General features: G+C 38.0%; 1 protein-coding gene across 28 annotated transcripts in view; it reads right to left on the bottom strand.

Annotated features, from left to right (window-relative positions):
- DLG2 (discs large MAGUK scaffold protein 2) overlaps window positions 1-20,032 on the bottom strand; it is a 961,231-nt gene that overhangs the window by 37,912 nt on the left and 903,287 nt on the right. For all 28 annotated transcript variants that reach the window (XM_071732357.1, XM_071732283.1, XM_071732535.1 and 25 more), the window contains one exon: window positions 9,941-10,016. In XM_071732357.1, the coding sequence (XP_071588458.1) occupies window positions 9,941-10,016 (76 nt within the window). The remainder of the gene's footprint in view (window positions 1-9,940; window positions 10,017-20,032) is intronic.

Raw genomic sequence — 20,032 nt, 5'->3', positions numbered from 1 at the left:
GGTATTTGCACATGACTTCACATTACTTCTTTTATCCTCACCATTTATTTCCATTTTATCACAGAGGACCATTATTAAATGATGGTCCATTATTAAATGCTAAAAAGTAACAACTATAGTCTAATATTGCAGAAACAAAGGTTTTGTAAAAGATTAGTAATGGAGATGTAAAACTGGTTATTTTATGACATGGGTGGTTTCTAAAACTTATTTTAAGTTACACACATTAAAAAATGTTCTTATTCTCTTACAGTAAAGCAAATTTTCAATTATTCTGAGACGGGGGAGTGTTCAGTAAAATACTGATTCACAGCTCCTTCAAATAAATGACATGCAGAACATTTTTTCTATAAAAATCTCAGTTCTGAGTGGAAGGGGTTTTCTTGTCTGCAATTTTTCCACCTGTAGGTATACAAGCAAACAAGTCCAGGAGCCTGCACTATCACCACAGCAACAGGGTGATTTGTATTGACACGTCAGGAGCTACACTCTGGGCTGAGCAAGAGGCTTTACCCTAATGCTTTCCTAGAGAGCTTTGCTTACCTGAACCTTACCTGGAATTTATATTTTGCACTTGGCCAAGGGGCAATGGAAGAGTATATTCAAAATACCTGTTACAAGTGCCTAATTTATTCACTGCAACTACTAGTACAAGGATTAATCCAAAGGAAATGGCTGATATATCTATGCTGTGTTCTTAAACAGCACAATTTAAATAAGGCCCTGTGGTTCTTAAAATATAGATTACCACGTCTGATCAAGGTAAAGCAGATGAGGACTGCAAATCCTTGTCATTCCTTAATCTTGTGAAGCACTGAACCTGATCTCACCATGCTGTGAAATGGCTGCTAGGTTTTTTAGAGGGTACCCCCAGCTGAGGTTCACAGAAATGGGACTCATGCATCCAGCTTCAAATGTTTACCCTGTGGCTGCCTGGGGAGAGGCAGTGACCCCAGGTTTTCTCTATAGTCGGTGCATCATTCATCACATCTCTTCCAGACAGGGGTGGCAGGTTGGTGCACTTGACCATGAAGAAAAAAAGAGCTTTTCACTTTACAATTTCCGAGGTGGTGAAACACTGGTTTATATTAATTTATTGATATTAATTTATATTTTAAGAGTCAGCTAATGCTTTACAACATTTACAGAATTGTTCCACCACCATGTGTAAATAAGATTTCTGCAGAAGTCATATTTCAGGCTTCCACATGTGCAGATAAAATATTTTTTTGATAGGTAAAGGCCAAACTAGAAAATTACAACTCATCTCTGAGGGTACTCCTAACTTTTCAGAAGATTATAAATAAATGCCAAATGGAAACATCTTTTAACTAGGAATTATTATTAACTACATTAATAACAGTGGGTGTCCACTGGTTGTCTGGAGCTGAGACAATGAAATATTTTTTTTGCTTTGAGGAAATTGCAATGAGCTAGTTGGAGGTTACTGAAGGTTGGAGGTTTGGTTATACAGCCAGGGCCACATTGTGACCCATTCTGGATGCTAAATGTTACTAGGAATGCTAAATGTTAAGAGTCAGATCAGAGTGGCAATATTATTTTTTTATTCTTTTTTTTTTTAAAAAATATATATAGTACCTGCCAAAACCAAATTTTCACTTCAAATGTTTGAATTGGGAGACTGAATTAATATTCTAACTTTTTATTCTAGGTCATGTCTGCTATTTTTAATATGAGTAAGACAATGTAAAATCCTCATCAAGAAACATAACAGGGCTGAGATCAACTTCTACTGTACTTAATGGGAAGGCTCTTTCTAAAAACAATGTAAAAACATCTTTGTTAAATACATAATGTAAAAAAGAATACTCAATTCAATTGATACCTAAAATTTAACTAGACAACAAAGACTGACATTTTATTTCTAATGAGCAAAATTAGAATTGGCAGTATAAGCCTTACATTAAGCTGTATAAGCCATTAATATAAGCCCAACATTATCTTTTGCAGCCTACTGATGGCAAATACTGTTTGAAGAGCATTTCTGTTTACAAGAAGCTGTTTGAACAGTATTACTGTTACTAAGAAAGGCAAGCTAAAACATTTTGGACCAAACTAAAGTGCTCTGAGAGCCAAGAACCCAGTAAACAGCAACTCAGTCCTGATTTTTCAGTATCTCATCTGAGGGCACATTGATGGGATGTGTCTGCAGGACAAGGAGGTTCAACAAACTCCCCAACCATGGTCCTTGCCAGGGCTTTGCTGTTGGTTTGCCTGTGCCCTGCCTCATGCTTTGTCTGTCCCACTTCACCTCACTGACCTGACCTCCAGGCTTTTTTGGACCTGTCTCATCACTACAGACAATCTGTGAACCACAGAGCATTGCACCAACCTTGGTTGCTGCCACCAGACTTGCTGTTCATGGCCTGGGAGTGCCTCTGGACTTGCACCCCTCGTTGTGTGGGTCCCAATGGACTCTTCTGCTCTTCCCCAGACTTGCACTGCATCCACGTTATTGTCCTCCCACAGTTACCTCTGCCCTCTTTAAATCAACATCTTTAAAAATTCAATAACTATAGAAATAGAACAACGATATTGCAGCTGAATTATTCACTGGCTGCTCCTTAAAAACTGCAGTAGCATCAGGCTAGAAAAAATATAATAGGGATGGATTATGCAGGCAAGTACAGACTGGTAGATTGCTCCTAGGCCCATTGCTTCCAGGCATGTGTACCTCCAGTTCCTGAACATTACAGCTACAGAAGCTATCATTTTTCAAAGCAGTGGTTGGAATACCAGTTGGAGGCCAATTTAGAGCTGAGTTGAGCACTTTTTCCAGTAAGAGTGCTCAGGTTTCTTTCAAGAATACCCTGCTAAATAGCTTCTCCTGTTAAATAGCAATAAGAAATTAGAAAGACTGGGAGAACAGATAAAATTCATGCTAGATCAGTGAGGAGGGATAAATCTGGCTGAGACTCAGATTAAAGAATATTTAATTGTGTGGCAGTTCCTACACCACCTTCAGCAACCCTCCTTCACATAATCCTTGTGGGTAGGTGTATGCTACTTATTTTATGTTCAGCCTCTCTCTTCTCAGTAAATCACTGCACCTGCGATCCCACATGTTCTGGTGTTTGACACTTCCATTATCCCTCAGCATTTTCTGATCACCAGAAGGGGTAGAGGGGGGGAAAAAGAGAGAGGATCCTCCTTTTCTCTCTTCATACACATATACATGGATTAATACACTCTAATATGGGCAGAAATGCTCTTCCCTGTCCAGTATCTCTCATTTCCCTATCATTTTGCTACTGCCTGGAAGGATTCATAAAATAAAAATGATTAAGCAATCGAGTGGATTTTTTATAAGGAAAATTTATGGGCCAATGAGTGTAATTTTGGTCCATGTCAGAGGATCTACTGTGTCAGTGCAATGTAACCCACTAGTGAGCATGTGTCACCAGGCTCTCCAAATCAGTAGGTAGCTCCAAAAAGTCAATGCAAGTGTTCAAACATCTGCTCAGACTGAGGCTTCTGTTATTGTTCCAATCTTGTTAGGAAATCCATTCATTATGTCAAATATTTTAGAAGACAAGTGCAAAGAAAGGTTGGTAAAAATACACTAAATATGTGGAAAACTTTATGATTATGGACTACAGAATAATTTCTACCTTGAAGTGATAAAATTACGTATTTAGAAACTTAAATCTAGTAAACACAGATATGTGTTAGAAACAATCATCAACGGGCAGAGAGAGAAGTTAGACAGAAACATAGAATGGTTTGGGTTGGAAGGGACCTTAGAGATCGTCCAGTTCCAACCCCACTGCCTGGGCAGGGCACATCTCACTAGACCAGGCTGCTCAAAGCCCCATCCAACCTGGCCTTGAACACTTCCAGGGACAGAGCATACACAATGTCCTTGGGAAACCTGTTCCACCCTCACACTAGAAGAATTTCGTCCTAATGTCTAGCCTGTGTAGGCAGTCTTATATAGGTTTTTATAATTTTTAATTTGTGAGAAGCAGGGAATTAGCTGGGATCATCACCCCCTTCTCTGCACTGATGCACCTAGATCTGCCTTGATGAACTCCTGGCACAGATGTACCTGAGACTGGGGCAGGTGTGACTGCACATTCTTTTTGAAGACAAATGATGTCTTCTGATGAAGACAAATAAACCAGTCTCTGCATACATCAATAGAAGAAGAAATAACAACAGGTTTAAACAGCAGCAGTTTAGCCATTTCTAATGATGAGGGGAGTGAAGCACTGGAGTGGGCTGTTAAGGAAGAGTATGACATTTTTTCTGTGTCAGGTCTTAGCAGAGATCAGACAAATCTGGGAGACAGGAGGAAGATACAGTAGACAGTCTCAGGGAGAGAACTGGACATGACAACCATCTGAGTTTCCTTACAGACCAGTGTTTCTCTGATTTGACGACTATGGCTAAAAGTAACATGGTTTTCTAAAGCATAAGTTCTTTGGAAATAGGTGAATTATTTCATTTTTTTTCCCCACAAACTTAGTAAGTTGCCAAAACATATCCTACATATCAAGTCCTGACAGCCACTGGATTTTGACATTCAGAGGAGAGGTGCATTGAGTACATGAGGGGGTTTTTTGCACCACAATATTGAGTTTGCTATCTCAGCCAAGTCTGGAATTTTCCTTTCAAGCCTCAGTACAGTGTTGCTAAAATGACAATAAAGCAGGAGGGTGACCTTACATTGCAGACAGGGCTGTGGGATCTGTAAACAAAATCTGCTCATAACAAGTGTTATTAAATGCTATCAAGCTTCTGACTGTCCCAATAAATACATTCACAGGCATCTGAAGGGGCAGGCTAAGTGCAATGTAGGTGATCTGACTGGAATATGAAAAACATTGTGGATGATGAATGAACAGAAGAGAAAAGAAGAGTAATGGCTGATGGTGGAGCAATTTGGTGTGGGTCACAGCCCAGGACCTGCACTGTGGGTGTGCAGGGGAGCTGCTGGGAGACTTTGTAGGGATGGGGCATGGGGCAGTCCCCTTTATTGACAGGCACCTTGTCCCCATTTGACACCCCACTGAGCAGCCTCACTAATTCACTAATCAGTGACACTGAACATCCCCTTGCACCCCCACACATTAAAGATCATCTCCCCCTGCCATCATGTGCAGGGCCACCTCCCACTAGACCAGGTTGCTCAAAGTCCCATCCAACCAAAGTCCCATCCCTGAACACTTCCAGGGATGGAGCATCCATAACTTTCCTGGGAAACTTGTGCTAGTGTCTCCCAACCCTCACTGTGTAGTGTCTCCCAACCCTCACTGTAAAATTTTTTTCCTCTAACATCTAATCTAAATCTACAGTTTCAAACTGCTCTCCTTCATCCTATCACTCCATGCCCATATAAAAAGTCCCTATCTAGCTTTCCCGTAGCCCCTTCAGGTACTGGAAGGTGCTAGAGAAGGTGCTACAAAGTCACCCCAGGCATATAAGATAATATTCTGGAGTCAATGGCCAAATAATGTGTGAAATAAAAAGGCATATGGTATGAAACCCCTAGTTCTCTGTATGACTAAAAAACCCAGTTCTTTGTATTACATTAAGTATTGTGTAAACATCATGCTTCAAGATATTGCAACACTTCTCAGAGAACAGGCAACATCCATGAATACTAGAAAAAAGGAGAAACACTGATTAAGGAGAAAGCACTCTTTGCAATATCTCTAGTTTCCACTATAAAAATATTTTCAAGAGAGAGTCAAGAAAGAGAATATCATCTGACAGGGAGAAAAGTAGACGAGATGCTAGTTTTGTCTCCTGAAAGATTGGTTGTAATTACAACAGCAGAGAAAAAAGCAGATTCCTGGATCCCTTTTCTCTCTGTAATACTTCCATCATTGTTTGACATCCTTTTTGATTCAGTAAAAAGCTGAAAATCCTTCAGCCACAGTGGGTTTGAGGATTAGAAATGTAAAGGCTATTCTTGTTCAGCCTGAAGCTTATGGCAGGGGAAATTACCAAGAGTTCAGTACAGGGCTTTGGCAGATATAGAACCCTGCCCACAGCTACTAACACGTTCTGCTCCTTTTAGTGCAAAAGCAAGCATCAGAAAATACTTGGGATGAGATCTGGAGTTCAACATAGCATAAAGCTTGCTTGTTAATTATGCTTGTGCCCACATATCTCCTGTAGCTTCCTCCAATACAAATATCAGACTGAAAACTTTGGGCTGTTCTATTTCCCATTGCTTATCCACAGACCAGTGGGCCCCATGGACTGAGACAGCAAATGCTTAGGAAATTATGACTGTGTTATGTTATCTCCATTTATCTTTTTTATGTTTGAAGCCAAGGCAGTCAGTGTCCTGGAACCCTTGCCCTTTGCTGCAGTAGCATCAATGAGCCGTGAAGAACTAGAGGGGTAGACTGGTTGCTTTGATATTCCAGTAACAATTAGAAAAGTTGCTGAAGTTCATTACTACAGTTATCTGACTGAAGCCAGAAACTGAACTTGGTCAACACAACAGAAGCACAATCTTTGATTGGTGAAACAAAGCTATTTATACCAATATGTGTATCTTTCTGCTTATTACACAGGTGTTAGAATCTCTATCTGGGTCAATATCTTTGAAAATGTCCATGGAACTGAGGATTCTGATAATGTCTCTGAACTTGATCTAATAAGTTTCTTTTGGCCAAAATAAACAGATAATGAAAGAGAATTAGCCCTGTTGGTTTAATTTTTTAAGTTGTCAGTAACAGATGTTTAAAAGAAAAATTTAGAAGAAAATCTTTCCCTTCTTACAATCTCTCTGCTTTTAGAAATCAACCATCCTGAGCTACATGACTAGAATGTTAAAAGCTGCCATCAGTTCCACTGCTTGTTAATATATCCAATTCCTTTTCAATCTATTTATTTTTTAAACAATATCTTGTAATAAAAAGCATTAATTACGCACTGCATGCAAAGGTACTATCCTGATTTAAACTTGAGACCAAAAGATTTCACTGGAGCTCACTAATTGTGTTTCACATTCTGTGCTTTTGTATCCGTCCTGGTTTTGTAGATTTTTATTTCACAAAACACAGATTTCAGGAGTCCAAAGAAATAAATTAAAAGTGGCAGAAATATTCCAAACCACATTTTTAAGAAATTTTTTTTAAAGAAGTACATTTTGAAGAAATTTTAAAGAAATGCAAAGAAATTTTGTAGATGAGGTAATGCACCTAAGTTTGGCTTCAGGAGGAACTTTTGGGCCTTTGAAATGTTAACAGTTTTGTCAACTGTATTGCTGAGTGTTCTTAAACACCTTTTTAGTGAGGCACAAGAAGATGATATGCTACAAATGTCACACCATCTGTAATGCCTTCTTTTTATCTTATCTCTGGATTTTGATTAAAAATAAGTCATAAACAGATGAAAATGCCTGACATTTAAACCCTATAGAATAACTAGACAGTTCATGTTTTAAAATCATAGTCAGCTCAAAGAAATGTTGGTACTATTTCATTAAATATTTGCTGTGGCTTATTAACTCTAAAAAATACAGGTGAAGAATGAGGCTGGGGCAAGCAAGATGATTCAGGTAAAATAACAATGAACATTGTTATAACAGTGGGATAACAATTGAATAACAATGGAATTTTAGCTCTGCAAAAACACACAACCATTCCCTGTTTTCAGTTAAATTTTGTTAAAAATATTCCTCCATGCACATCTTCTGGCCAAACTTAGAAATATCAGGTGAAAAGCTAATCTTGTAATTTCATCTTTAGATGAAACTTAGAATAAAGTTACACAGTCTCCTTTGCCCAAAAGGTTTTGAGTGTACAAGCACTAAGGAGCAACAGATACACATAAGCCAATTCCTGCCTGAGTTTTATCTTGATTTTGAAACAAGAGTTCTCCTGGGATTACTGCAGCCCTTTTTATCTGGATTTAATTTCTTCCAGAGAATAAAAAGTGAAGTCTACACTGTTATACACCTGACACCACTTCTGTTTGAATATTGAAAGACTAAATGGAAATGCTGATCCCTAGAATGCACATACATATACATGTACTTAAACAACTCTATTTGTGTGTTCTGAATTTAACAGTGAACCCTTAATCCTTCTTTTGAACAGAAGCCTACATCTTTTACAAAAAAGCCTTGAAATGGTTTTATTTTTATATAAAAAGCAAATTTTAACAAATAGTGACATTGAAAGTGTGCTCCCAGAAGGGCATAGGGGTCTTGCTCTATAGTTACACAATTTCCTAATTCCTGAAACAAACACTGATATTACTGGATGGAAGATTAATGTTACACTGATGAAAAAAATGGAAAAAAAATCTGGGAAATCAAGAGGTAATTAAATTGTTGACAGACTTACTTGAATAGGGACTGTTATTTATAGGAATGAATTATTCCCCTGAGACTTTGATATTTACAGGAAATAGTCATTTAACAAGTGATTTCATTGGCAATATAAAGCTTACTATTTCCAAAAATAAACAGCAATGTTAATTTGCAGTGTTGCAGACAGTGGTTATTTCAAACTAAAAAATTGAGTTCTGACTCCTGAAGAAATGCAACCAAATTAATGAGTCCTTTCAGAATGCAACTTATTATATATTTTATACCAATTTACCTGCACAGCCAAATAATGTGAAGAGGCTTAACTGTGATTCCATGTGCCTTATACATCTGGAAACTGGTTTCAGTCAGTGCAGTTATTCTGCACTTACACTGAATGCAGGAACTGTTCTGTAGAGCAGTAGCAGGGAAGTATTTAGAAGTCCGAAATATTATTTTGCTGCAATGTAGAGGCTTGGGACCCCCTGCTCTTGGAACTATATGTTCATGGCAAGAGGAACTTCTTACTGTGCTAATCTATTACAGTCTAAGTGAAAGGACAGAATAAATTGGGATAAAGTAGATTTTATTCCCATAGTAGAGGGAAAATGAAGCAAGAAGAGATTAAGAATTTCAGATTAGGCAGAGGATCACAGGAACAGCAGATCCAGAAGGGACCTGCTGACCCACTTGGTTTTGTATTTTGTTAGGACTATGCCTCAACTGTGTCCTCTCATCACAAAGTTTTAGCCTTCTCTGTGTTTTCTGCAGCCAAACAGGACTTTTTGCTGACAGTTTCTGAAGCTCTTTCTCTCAGTTTGCTCACAGAAGCCCTCAGTGGTAAACCCCATGCATGCCAACTGGAATACTTTCAAAAATAAATCCCTGCAAATGTAATGTCAAGTGTTCAATGCTGCTACAAACACAAGCTGCACTTCAGCAGAAAAATATATCTCAACAGCCAGGACTGTGGGCATTTCTCATGGTATAACTCTTGCCAGCCAGATGGCAACGTACAGGATATCAGACATCAGGCAAGTGAAAACTGTTGACTTTATTGGGCACAATAAAGTGATGCTGAGCAGCAGGAGCAGCAGGAATGCTGTTTGGTCCAGGATCACTGGTGGAAGGGAAGGAGCAGGTTTGTGATGGCTAGCCCCTCGTGCCTGCTGTGAAACACACCTATCTTCAATGTCTGTCACAACTGCCAAAGCAGAACATCCAAAACCTAGATTTTGCATCTGGGACTCGTTAACATTCAACCTTTTGCTTGAGATTTAACAGCTTTTGAAGCCAGTGAATTTAGATTTCTTGTTCTATTTCATGAAATGATTCTCCATCTGCATTGGTTTTCAACATCTTGTCTTCTCTAGCCATCGTTTAACCACAATCACAAATATCAGAGAATGCTCTTCATTTGCTTAGTATCTTTCAATTAGGAGGCACTGTCAGTCAGTATTATTATAAAAAGAAATATTTATTTATTTACGAGATTATATCACAGTATACTCTTTTCTATATTTCACTATGCTCCAGTTCTTGATTGCAAGAATCTAAATATTTCTCATGTTGCTAAAATGTTATTTACTTTGAAACATAGAGAACAATTAGGAAGTTCAATGTCAAAAGGTTTCATTATTTACGTACCCCTTTTGCATCAATCACACCAGGCTTCGCGTTGAATTTCACTGTCTTCAAACGTGCACGCTCCTTTCTTTCAACTCTGGGGAAAAGAAAACACAAAGAAACACGTGGCAATTTTAGCAATTTTAGTGTTTCATCTGATATGTTTGATATCTCATCTCCCTAGACCATTGGTGGCTTATTACGCATTAAGCGAGAATTTAAGGCAAATTTTACAAATTCAAAAGAAAGAGATGTCAGGTCACTTCCTCAGCCAAGCAGCAGTTTTCTGGAAAATACAGGACTGGATCTGAGGAGCCTTGGCTGCCCTACACCCAGAGTATAACAATCTCTCCCAGCACACAGGGGAGCACTGTAAAAACATGTTAAGAACAGATTTACCCTCTCTAATTTAAGCTGAACAAAAACCAGGCTAGATTTAGAGCTATTCTAATGGTTAGAGGAATGAAATGGGGAGAGAATACACTGTTTGCCTTGGTTCTTTCAGATGTGCACTTTCTGATGGAATGAATTTCACAGAATCACAGAATCATTTAGGCTGGAAAAGATCCTTAAGATCAAGTCCAACTATATACCAAATGCTGCCAAGTCAACCACTAAACCACGTACTTGAGTACCATGGCCTTTTATATACCCTCAGGGATGGCAACTCAACCATTTCTCTGGGCAGCCTGGTCCAATGCTTTGCCAACCTTTTCCATGAAGAACCTCCCTCTAGGTGGGCACCTTCTTGTTTTCCTATAGAGAGAAGTTTGTTTCCTAGCTTATATAAATAATAAACTTTTAGATCATTGCAGTAAGGTGAAGTGAACCTCAAAATTTTTGTATCTATTTTCAAAAAAATCCCTAAGTTTTCAGAATAATGAGCTGCTTAAAAAACAATTTAAAATACCTCAAAATTACCTTAAAATACCTTAAAAAATAGCATGTGAAAACAAAGATGAGCACGTTCACTTTATCAAATAAACAGCGTGGCTAACTAGGAGAGGACATGAACTATAAATGTCAAGGATTTTTCTTTGGGCTATTTCTAGTCTGGCCTTATGAAATGGCCACCCATTAGCAGGTGGATGCATTGGGTGAGCTCATCTTCATGATGAGTTTAATACAAATGAATCCAGTACAAATTAATCCAGTCGTGTTCACCAAGACTGCCACGAGATGAACCAAAGCAATGAAAGGGGAGAAACAAAAGGGACATAAGAATTGTAAGCTCAGTCCCCAACCTGAGCTGAAAAACCAGAGGACACAGCCCCTGTGAGCCCACTTCCAGGGACCAGACTGCAGTGTGGTGTAAACCAAAGCTTTGCTTAGTCTGCACAGTTCTAGTGTTCCTATATTTAAAACTGAAAAGCTCCAATGAAAAGCCTCACAAGTTATTTGGTGATATTATTTATATTATTAAATTATATTATTATATTATAACCCTAGCTTTAACGAAAAGCTTGAGAGAGGAATTATTATATTGCATATTCAGTTCCTTCAGAGTGAGAAAATACTGAGATTTTAAAAAGTCTGGGAGAGAAAAACACATCAAAATCATTGGCAATAAGCTGCTGGAGAAATTAAATTTAAAGAAAACACAGAGAGTTTTACTTTTTTAATGCTAATATGGTTAGTGTTAATAATCTAGAAAAGGAACTTGTGGCATCTCAATCCATCTGTTTTTTAGAATCAAGACTGGAAAAACACAAGCTACAGTACACAGGGAAAGAAGAGACATACAAGGCATTTATAAAGGACATGGCACTAGAAAATTCAGTGCTTCTTTTCCAAAATGTTATGGACCAATATCCTGAATTTACAATGAATAAGCATTATTGTAAGAACATGTTAGCAAAACTTAAGACCATTAGCATATTGGAGCATATCCAGTAAGTATTTTACCAAAGGGAAAGCTACATAGTCTTAGTATTTTTTGAAAGTTCACCAGTTCTACAAGATTTACACACACTGTTTGTTTAAATTTTTAACATGGTAGGCTCAAGGAGTAATGGTAGGAAGCTAAAAAAAAAAAGCCACAACAAAAAAAATAGGAAGGGGTGAGCTCTCCCCTAAACAAAATCTACCCCACAAAAAACATGCAGAGAAAGAAATCTAAAGAAAGGAGGAAGCCATTCATGTCCTTATTCACCTTTACTAATATAATGATTATTGTAAAAGTGACATTTCCTTTGCAAAACCATCTGCAGAATCTACCATCTATTGGCCCAAGTGAAAAAAAAATCCAATTATCTACTTATAACAGAAACAGTAAATCTATTTGTCTAAGATTAGGAATTGCTCTAGGAAATCTAAGTTGAATCCTGCGAAACTGGCTTATAGGATCTTGATATTGTATTTTTATTAGAGAATAAATAGCTGGGGAAAATGGAGGCTTATTTTTCCACCAAATTCATACAGATACGATCCTTTAACTTTCACCATTTCCCACAACTGATATTGGAATATGTTCCTGCAAATCTCTTGGTCTCCAAGTCTGGATAGCAAGAATACTTAATTTCTAATAACTGATTTTTTAAAAATACCAATCTAGTCTTTTGATAGAATAATCAACACAACATGTTTCTTTCTTTCTGAGTGAGATTATATATTTCCTACTGAAACACAGTGAATGCTGGTTACTATAGTTACAGTTTAAATTTAGAATAAATGCATTTCTCTGTAAGTGTGAAATATTCACATGGAAACAGCTCAAATGCAGCTTTCAAATTAAATCTGTGTTATTAAAAACACATGAACAGTCTTAGATTTAAACTAGCAGATGAAGTCCCTTGATAGTACTGGTAAGAGATGAAGACCAGAGGGTGTGTAATTGCCTAAATAGGATGGATGCCTTCTGAGAAAATAATTAGCTCAAATGAACACAGTATTCTACTTATTAATCTGTGTTAACATTTAAACTCATTCCAGCCCTGTCTAACTTCCTAAAACATCTGCTTTTAGCTTAATTTCTTTTTCACTGCATAAAGAAATTAGGAAATTAACCCTGAAGAGTGGATCTTATTTATGAAATTCATCATAATTGCATTAGCAGCCACGGAAGCATCGCTGCTTTCTACAGGCACAGGAGACAGATGAAGAGCGTCAGAAACATCCTACAGTGCTTTGAGAAGTATATAAATAATGTCATTAAGTGTCATTTAATCCTCCAGGCAAACACACCAACACTGTTCACACATGCTCAGCATGCCTGCTGAATACTACAAACATCTGATAATCTGGGGCTGTATGAAGGACAGCACAGGGTGTTGCCTCCTGGTACAATTTTACTGACACCTTCCACAAGAAAACTGTTCTTAGTTCCTTATAATACTGCTGCACTGTAAACATCTATGCTGAAATTTCATGTGTCTCAGGGTGAGGACATTAGTGTTGATGCCCAAAGTGTCAATGAAATGGGTTGGCTGCCAGAAAAAGGCTAGGATAAAAGAAATAGTTTTCCTGGTTTATAACATACTCTTTAAGCACTTCAGCTGAGGAGCTCGGCTGCTTTCATATCTTGGGTCTGGGACTTGAAATGTGGCATGGGGTTGCTCTGGTGTTGGAAATATACCTCTTTTTTCTGGTATGTATTGTATCAGGAATATACCTGAAGGAATCAACCCAGTATCTGATTGTCTGCAAAGTGACAAATGACAGAGTGATGGGGAGACATAGGAGAAACCCCATGGCAGCCTTCAGTACCTGAAAGGGGGTACAGGAAAGTTGGAGAGGGATATTTTACAAGGGTATGAAGAAAAAGGAGAAAGCATAAAGGTTTCAAACTGAAAGAGGGTAGATTTAGATATTAGGAAGAAATTCTTTCCTGAGAGGGTGGTGAGACACTGAAACAGGTTGCTCAAGTAAGTTTTGGATGCCCCCTCCCTGGAAGTGTTCAAGGCCAGGCTGGATGGGGTTTGGAGCAACCTGATCTAGTGAGAGGTGTCCCTGCCCATGCAGGGGCATTGAAACTAGATATTTAAGGTTCCTTCCAACACAAACCATTCTAGGAGTCTGTGATTCTAAAAAAGGGAGATAAAAAGTATGGAGTTTCAGTTCTTTCAGCATCATTGATCCAGGTCTTATAAAACAGATTTTTTTTTTAAAGGAATACTAATGCAACTACTTTTAGAACTTTTTTTTTGAGTCTTCAGGTTTGTAATTGCTATATTTAATATCAAAAATACTTATTTAGTATTTTACTTATTTTAATGGAAATTATTATACTTATTTTAATAGAAAAATACTTATGACTTCTCCCCCCCAAAAAAAAAACCCAAAAAACCAAAAAAAAAAAAAACCACAAACCAAAAAAAGGACTAGAGGACTAGGGACTTTGGACATAAAAGGTTTTTTGCCAAAGCTGACATTGTGAATGTCTAAATAATGCATGAATGTAAATTCTTCACATTGCTTTAACTGACAGCAACCCTACCATTACTTTGATCCACGAGCTGAGGAAAATGCTCTTAAAGGAAGAAACGTTTCACTTCACACCGTATCCCTTTTTCATTTACCACTGCTGCATAAAACAGGATTATGGAGATTTGTGCAAAAATAGAGTGAAGGAGGAGAATTCCCATCTGTCAAATTTGCAGAGGCCCAAATCTGCAACCCTGACTTGCCTGATATAAACATTGCTCCTATGCCCCTTTCTAATTATATATCTTCTTGATACAGCTCTGCCTAAGTGGTGGGGGAAAGCACAAATACAATTTCCAAACCTACTTCATGGCTCAAGTGCCATTTTCCAATGTGCTCGGGGTCACTGCAACTCAATGAGATTTCAAGAAATGTTCAAATATGCCAAATCAAGCATTTAAAGGTGATGTGGGAGATGAAATGCTCTGAGTCCCACATGGAGACAGCACTGCCAAGCACCATGGATGGGGATTTCACCTCCAGCTTTCCACTTCCTCTCCAAGTGCAGCTCTTCGTAGAAACACTTTGCACAGGGAAATGGCCAAGACCACCTGAGATCTTGGATAGCTGGAGTTTATCCTGCATACTCCTATTATCTTGAAATCTTTCTTGATAGCAGACACCTCACCTCTTGTTTTAAAAAAAAATGGTGGAAAGTAATTCTCCTCTTCACATATAGAGCTAAAAGGGTGAAGCGGTATATTGAAAATATACATCAGCCTTCAGTGCTTTCTCACTAGTAAGCTCAAGACTTCTGTTCCTTGGGATGCTGCTCTCTTCTGAAGAACTTACTCATGGCATGCAGCACCCACTGCACCACAATCTCTATCTCGCTTTGCATTTCTGGGCACATGTTGCTGTAGAAAATGGCCCTCTGTGATTTTTCTGGGAGAGAATTTCAGGTCCTTGTATACACTGCAAACAAGGAGAAATCGATCTCAACCAGACATGAGCTGTGATCCTCCTTTGCTTGGGGCTAGTGGACCACTAGGAATTTTGTCAGTGCCTTTCTAAAAATAGTCTTCACAGCAGAGACGGAAAATATCAGGTGAGACTTGCTTCAGTCTTCAATACAGCATTTGTCATGGGTGTAGAACAGAGATACAAATAAACTGGTGTGAAGAGTCAAATAAAATGGTGACAATCAAACAAAACAGTAGCCTAAATTGTACAGATTTGACACTGAGGCAGAATGAAAGTAACTTCCAAATGCAGCATGAGAACTGTAGTAAGGAGAGTTATCAAATAGCAATGCAAAGTAAAAGCGATATTTGAAAAACATTCTGTATTTTACATCTCTGTTAACATGTTTCTTCTTGTCTTGATTTGCCATTGTCAGGCCATCTGCATTATATTAGTTTTTACTTGCCCATCAAGTGAAATATAAATGAAAATATGTATTACTATTTATAAACCAAATATGGGGACTCAGGCTTTTTTATTTTATTTTATTTTATTTTTATTTTTTATTTTTTATTTTTATTTATTTTTATTTATTTTTTTATTTAATTTTTTTATTTAATTTTTTTATTGCTTTCAGCCTCTGCACTGCTTAGACTTCTTTATGTGAGGTCTGAACTTACCAGTATATTTCCAATTTTCCAAATAATTTTTGACCATTCTTGAAGGTTTTGTTTTGGGTTTTTGTTTTATTTTTTTCCTTCCAATAGAATGTGTATCTTTTAGTAGGAGAGAACATATTGCTGTTCAGCTATCACCCTCAGTAACTTGCCTATAGAGAACAGCACAGCACCCAGTCAATATTTTTATGAAAAGACTTGACCTAATGTCATTAGGAAATTGTGAGATTCCACTGACTGGGATTTTCTTTCCCTCAAAAGACAATTTTAAAGTAAATAAAGGTGACTGGAGTGGAGCTAGGAGTGGTGCCTTGAAGGAGATAAGAACTGATAAGCGGGTGGAGACCCCCCACACATCTTCCTGAGGATGTGGCAATTGACCACCTGGAAGGTGACATTTCTGAGGGCAGCCTTCAATGACTCCATCAGTCATAGAGCACCTTGGCTGAGGAGCTGGATGGAAATCCCCTGGTGGACAACAGGACCCTTGGTGGTGACTTTCTCTCTCTCTCTCTCTCTCTCTCTCTGTCTCTCATTCTTTCTGTTCTTTCCCACATTCTTACTCTTTTCTCCCCCATTTCTCTCTCTCTCTTCTTGAATCTTCTCCTTTTCCTCTCTCCCTCTCTTGCTTGGAAACATATTTGCCATATCTTCACAGGGTTCTATCATTTTGATTGTGTCAGATGTCAAATAAAAGTTCATGCTTGCACCTGACCCTTGCTGGTTGGACTTTGTTCATGTGGATCAAAATAAAAATAAATAAATAAATTAAAAAAAATAAGTTAATGTTACTTTGAACTACAACAGAAATTAGTTCTCATAAAACTGTAGAACAATCTTATTCTTTTTAAAAGTTATAGGCTGCTTTCCTTCAACATTAAGCTTTTCCGTCATTGCAAGAGAACAGAAAGAGTTTTACACATACACACAGATACAAATTTTATTCCATATTTATATTTTCTAAATAGATTATTTTAGAGTCATGGAATGGTTTGGGTTGGAAGGGACCTTATAGATCCTCTAGTTCCAAAGCCCCTGCATGGGCAGGGACACATCCCACTCAATCCCATTGCTCAAGGCTCCATACAACCTGGCCTTGAACACTTCCAGGGAGGGGGCAGCCAACACTTCTCTTGGGCAACCTGTTTCAGTATCTCACCACCCTCTCAGGAAAGAATTTTCCCCTAATGTCTAACCTAATTCTCCCCTCTTCAAGTTTGAAACCATTTCCCCTGTGTGACTACTACACATCCATGTCAAAAACCCTACCCCAGCTTTCTTGTAGGCAAGAAAGTAGTAAACATAGTCAGGTAACTTAGTTTAGACAAAGTATATATGAGTATGCCATGTTAAAAAGTTTAATCATCTAAGGATTAAAGTCTTAAGGGATGTTTTACAAAAGCTGACAGTTTATAGGAAACCATTAAAAATAAAGCTCACTTGAGTGGGTAAACAAGCCTTTCTGCCAAGCTGAGCAGAATAACAAATTTAAGCTGGCTTTTTTCCCACAAGGACTTCTGTGCTGGAAAAACCTCTTGCTCCTTGCCCCTACATGTTTGTGAAACTTTTTTTTAATGTTCTTTTTCCCAGTTTTGCTCTGAAAGGAGAGTGTGCTTGCTCTTTTGTATTTGTGGGGAGAATGTCTGACAACACAAATACCAGTCTGGTACCATCATGCACCTTCAACTGGCCATAGCAGAGAGTCAAGTTGCATAACCTTTCACAGTCAGATCTACCTAAACTATCTGAAAATGGAAAACTTGGAGCACTGTCCAATCTGTGAGTACTTAAGAACAAAAGAAAAACGGGTGCAATTGTTTTTGTGTTTTAGGATAAAATCCTCACTGGCTACAGTGGGAGTAGTAGTAGAATGGAATGGAATCATAGAATCACACAATAGTTTGGGTTAGAAGGGGTCTTTAAAGGTTTAACCACCCCTGAAGGGAGCAGGGACACCTCCTACTAGATCAGGTAGAAGAGGTGAGAATTTACTCTCAGCCAACTGGGGCAATCCGTGCACAGTCACAGACTAAATTCCAGATCCACAGACCCATATCAAGCCAATATCCACATGCCATAGAAAATACTGAAGGTTGACATTCATGAAGTGGGAAGCTGTTGTTGTGTGGGGCTTGCAGTGTAAGAGCTGTTTTGTGAGCAAAGGCTCAGCAAAGTAAAAGCAAAAAGAACTGGAGGTGTAAAATCAATGCTATAGCAAATTAAAATCTCTTTTCTACTGAATTAGAGTATCTGTCTATAGATTTAATGCACTCCAACTTATGCATATTGGTTTCATGGCTTTGGTTGATTTGCCTTTAACTAACATGAGGTTTTCCATAGGCTGTTTAGCTTGCTGCTGCCCTTTATGGGAATCTGAACTTGTTTTTCCTGTCCTGACTATAGGAAGAACAGCAAAAAAAATTAAGTAATTCTTGTGATCAGAAACCAGCATACACAGAAATTTACATCTAAATCCACAAATCTAATTATAACAAAAATATAATTTTAATCTAATACTGTGGGTCATTCTATGAATGACCATTCATGTAATTTGATGATAGGAGAGAATTCACAGTTGTAAGTATAATATACAGATAATAACCATAGGTCTGCTTGAGACATTGGTACAGGGTTAGTGGTTCTGTTCCTGCACCTTGGATACCCTGCCCAGCATAATAAAGGGTGCCCTGCTCTCACTTTGTACATAGCTTGGCTACATCTTGGTGGATATGGAACAAAGAGAAATCTGGCCTGCAATATTCATTCATTAGTATCATAACAACAGTTTGGACTGTTAAACCACAACTGAAGTGATTTTCAGCCTCTTATGATGAAGTCCTACTTTTCCCAACATCAATATGACAGAATATCACGTTGCCTTTATAGCATTATATTCGGGTTCTACCTAACTGGCTACTTAGTCTCATGGTCCAGAACAACTGCTGTAATCAGACAAGAAGTACATACCAACAAAGGACAAAGTGTTGTTTTCAGATGCAGAAAGGTTTGCAATGATACTTTAGCACTGCAGGATGCTAAACATTTATGTGTAGAGCAGGAGAGAAGCACAGGGCTAGTCTTACTTCTTTGGGCTGCCTCTTGCAGGAACTCTCCTCTATCTGCCATGCTGCCCTCCAAAGTTGCTTCTTAAAGTCTGACTTTACAATTTAACCCTCAGCAAGGCAACAAGTCCACACACTGGCTGCAGCACTGAAATCTAATGACAAAAATCTTTCAAACTCTGCTGAATCACCAAGAGATGAAGTCCAGTAATGTATCCAACATGCTGGAGAGAATAATGAGTAGCAACTCTCCTGTAAGTTATGATTTCTTCTGGCACATCACATACATCACAGAGAAGAAAAAGCATATGGAGTCTTGACTTATTTGTCAACCTTTCTCTTCTCAGCTCATACTAAAATGTCACTGTGTGGAGGGCTCTTCTGTAAAAAGTTGTAAAAAACATGCAAAACTAGATACCTGAATAGCAATTACCCTTACACAGCACCTAAATAAATAATATAATGGGCTTTTTTATTATGGCTTTTTGTGTGCATATATGTATATATATACAAGATATATATATATATATATATATATATATATATACATACATATATATTCTGGTCACTGACTTTCAGAGATATTCCATAATGATTTCACTTATGAAAAATGCAGGAACTGTATATTAGCTATTGCCAGACAGGAGATAAGGTAGTAAAGCAGATAGCTGGAAGACTCACCCTGGCACTAATAATCCCTGGATCTGTATAACCTCTCCCTGTGTCAAAAACTATTGTAGCCCCACAGGATAATATTTCTGCCTATACACATAGTCTAAGGAAGGAGTCCAAGCACAACACCAAAATCAAACCCCATCAAACCAGACCCTGCAAAAGAACCAACCAAAAAACTGCAAAAAACCCAACAAAAAAACCCAGAAAAAAAGCTACAGCAAAGGAACAGAAATTAAGAGATTGAAAAGCATAAGATGAATATAAAATTTCTTCAACCCACAAGCTGGGCTTGCAAGGCAAGTCACAGCCCAACAAGCAGCTATAGATGTCCTTTTCCTCCTGTTCTAACAAAAGGCATATTTTATTGCTACATA

Source organism: Heliangelus exortis, chromosome 1 (genome assembly GCF_036169615.1).
Source record: "Heliangelus exortis chromosome 1, bHelExo1.hap1, whole genome shotgun sequence".
In the NCBI taxonomy this organism is placed as follows: Eukaryota; Metazoa; Chordata; class Aves; order Apodiformes; family Trochilidae; genus Heliangelus; species Heliangelus exortis.
Note: the sequence above shows the minus strand (reverse complement) of the source record. Positions and strands in the feature narration are given on the sequence as shown.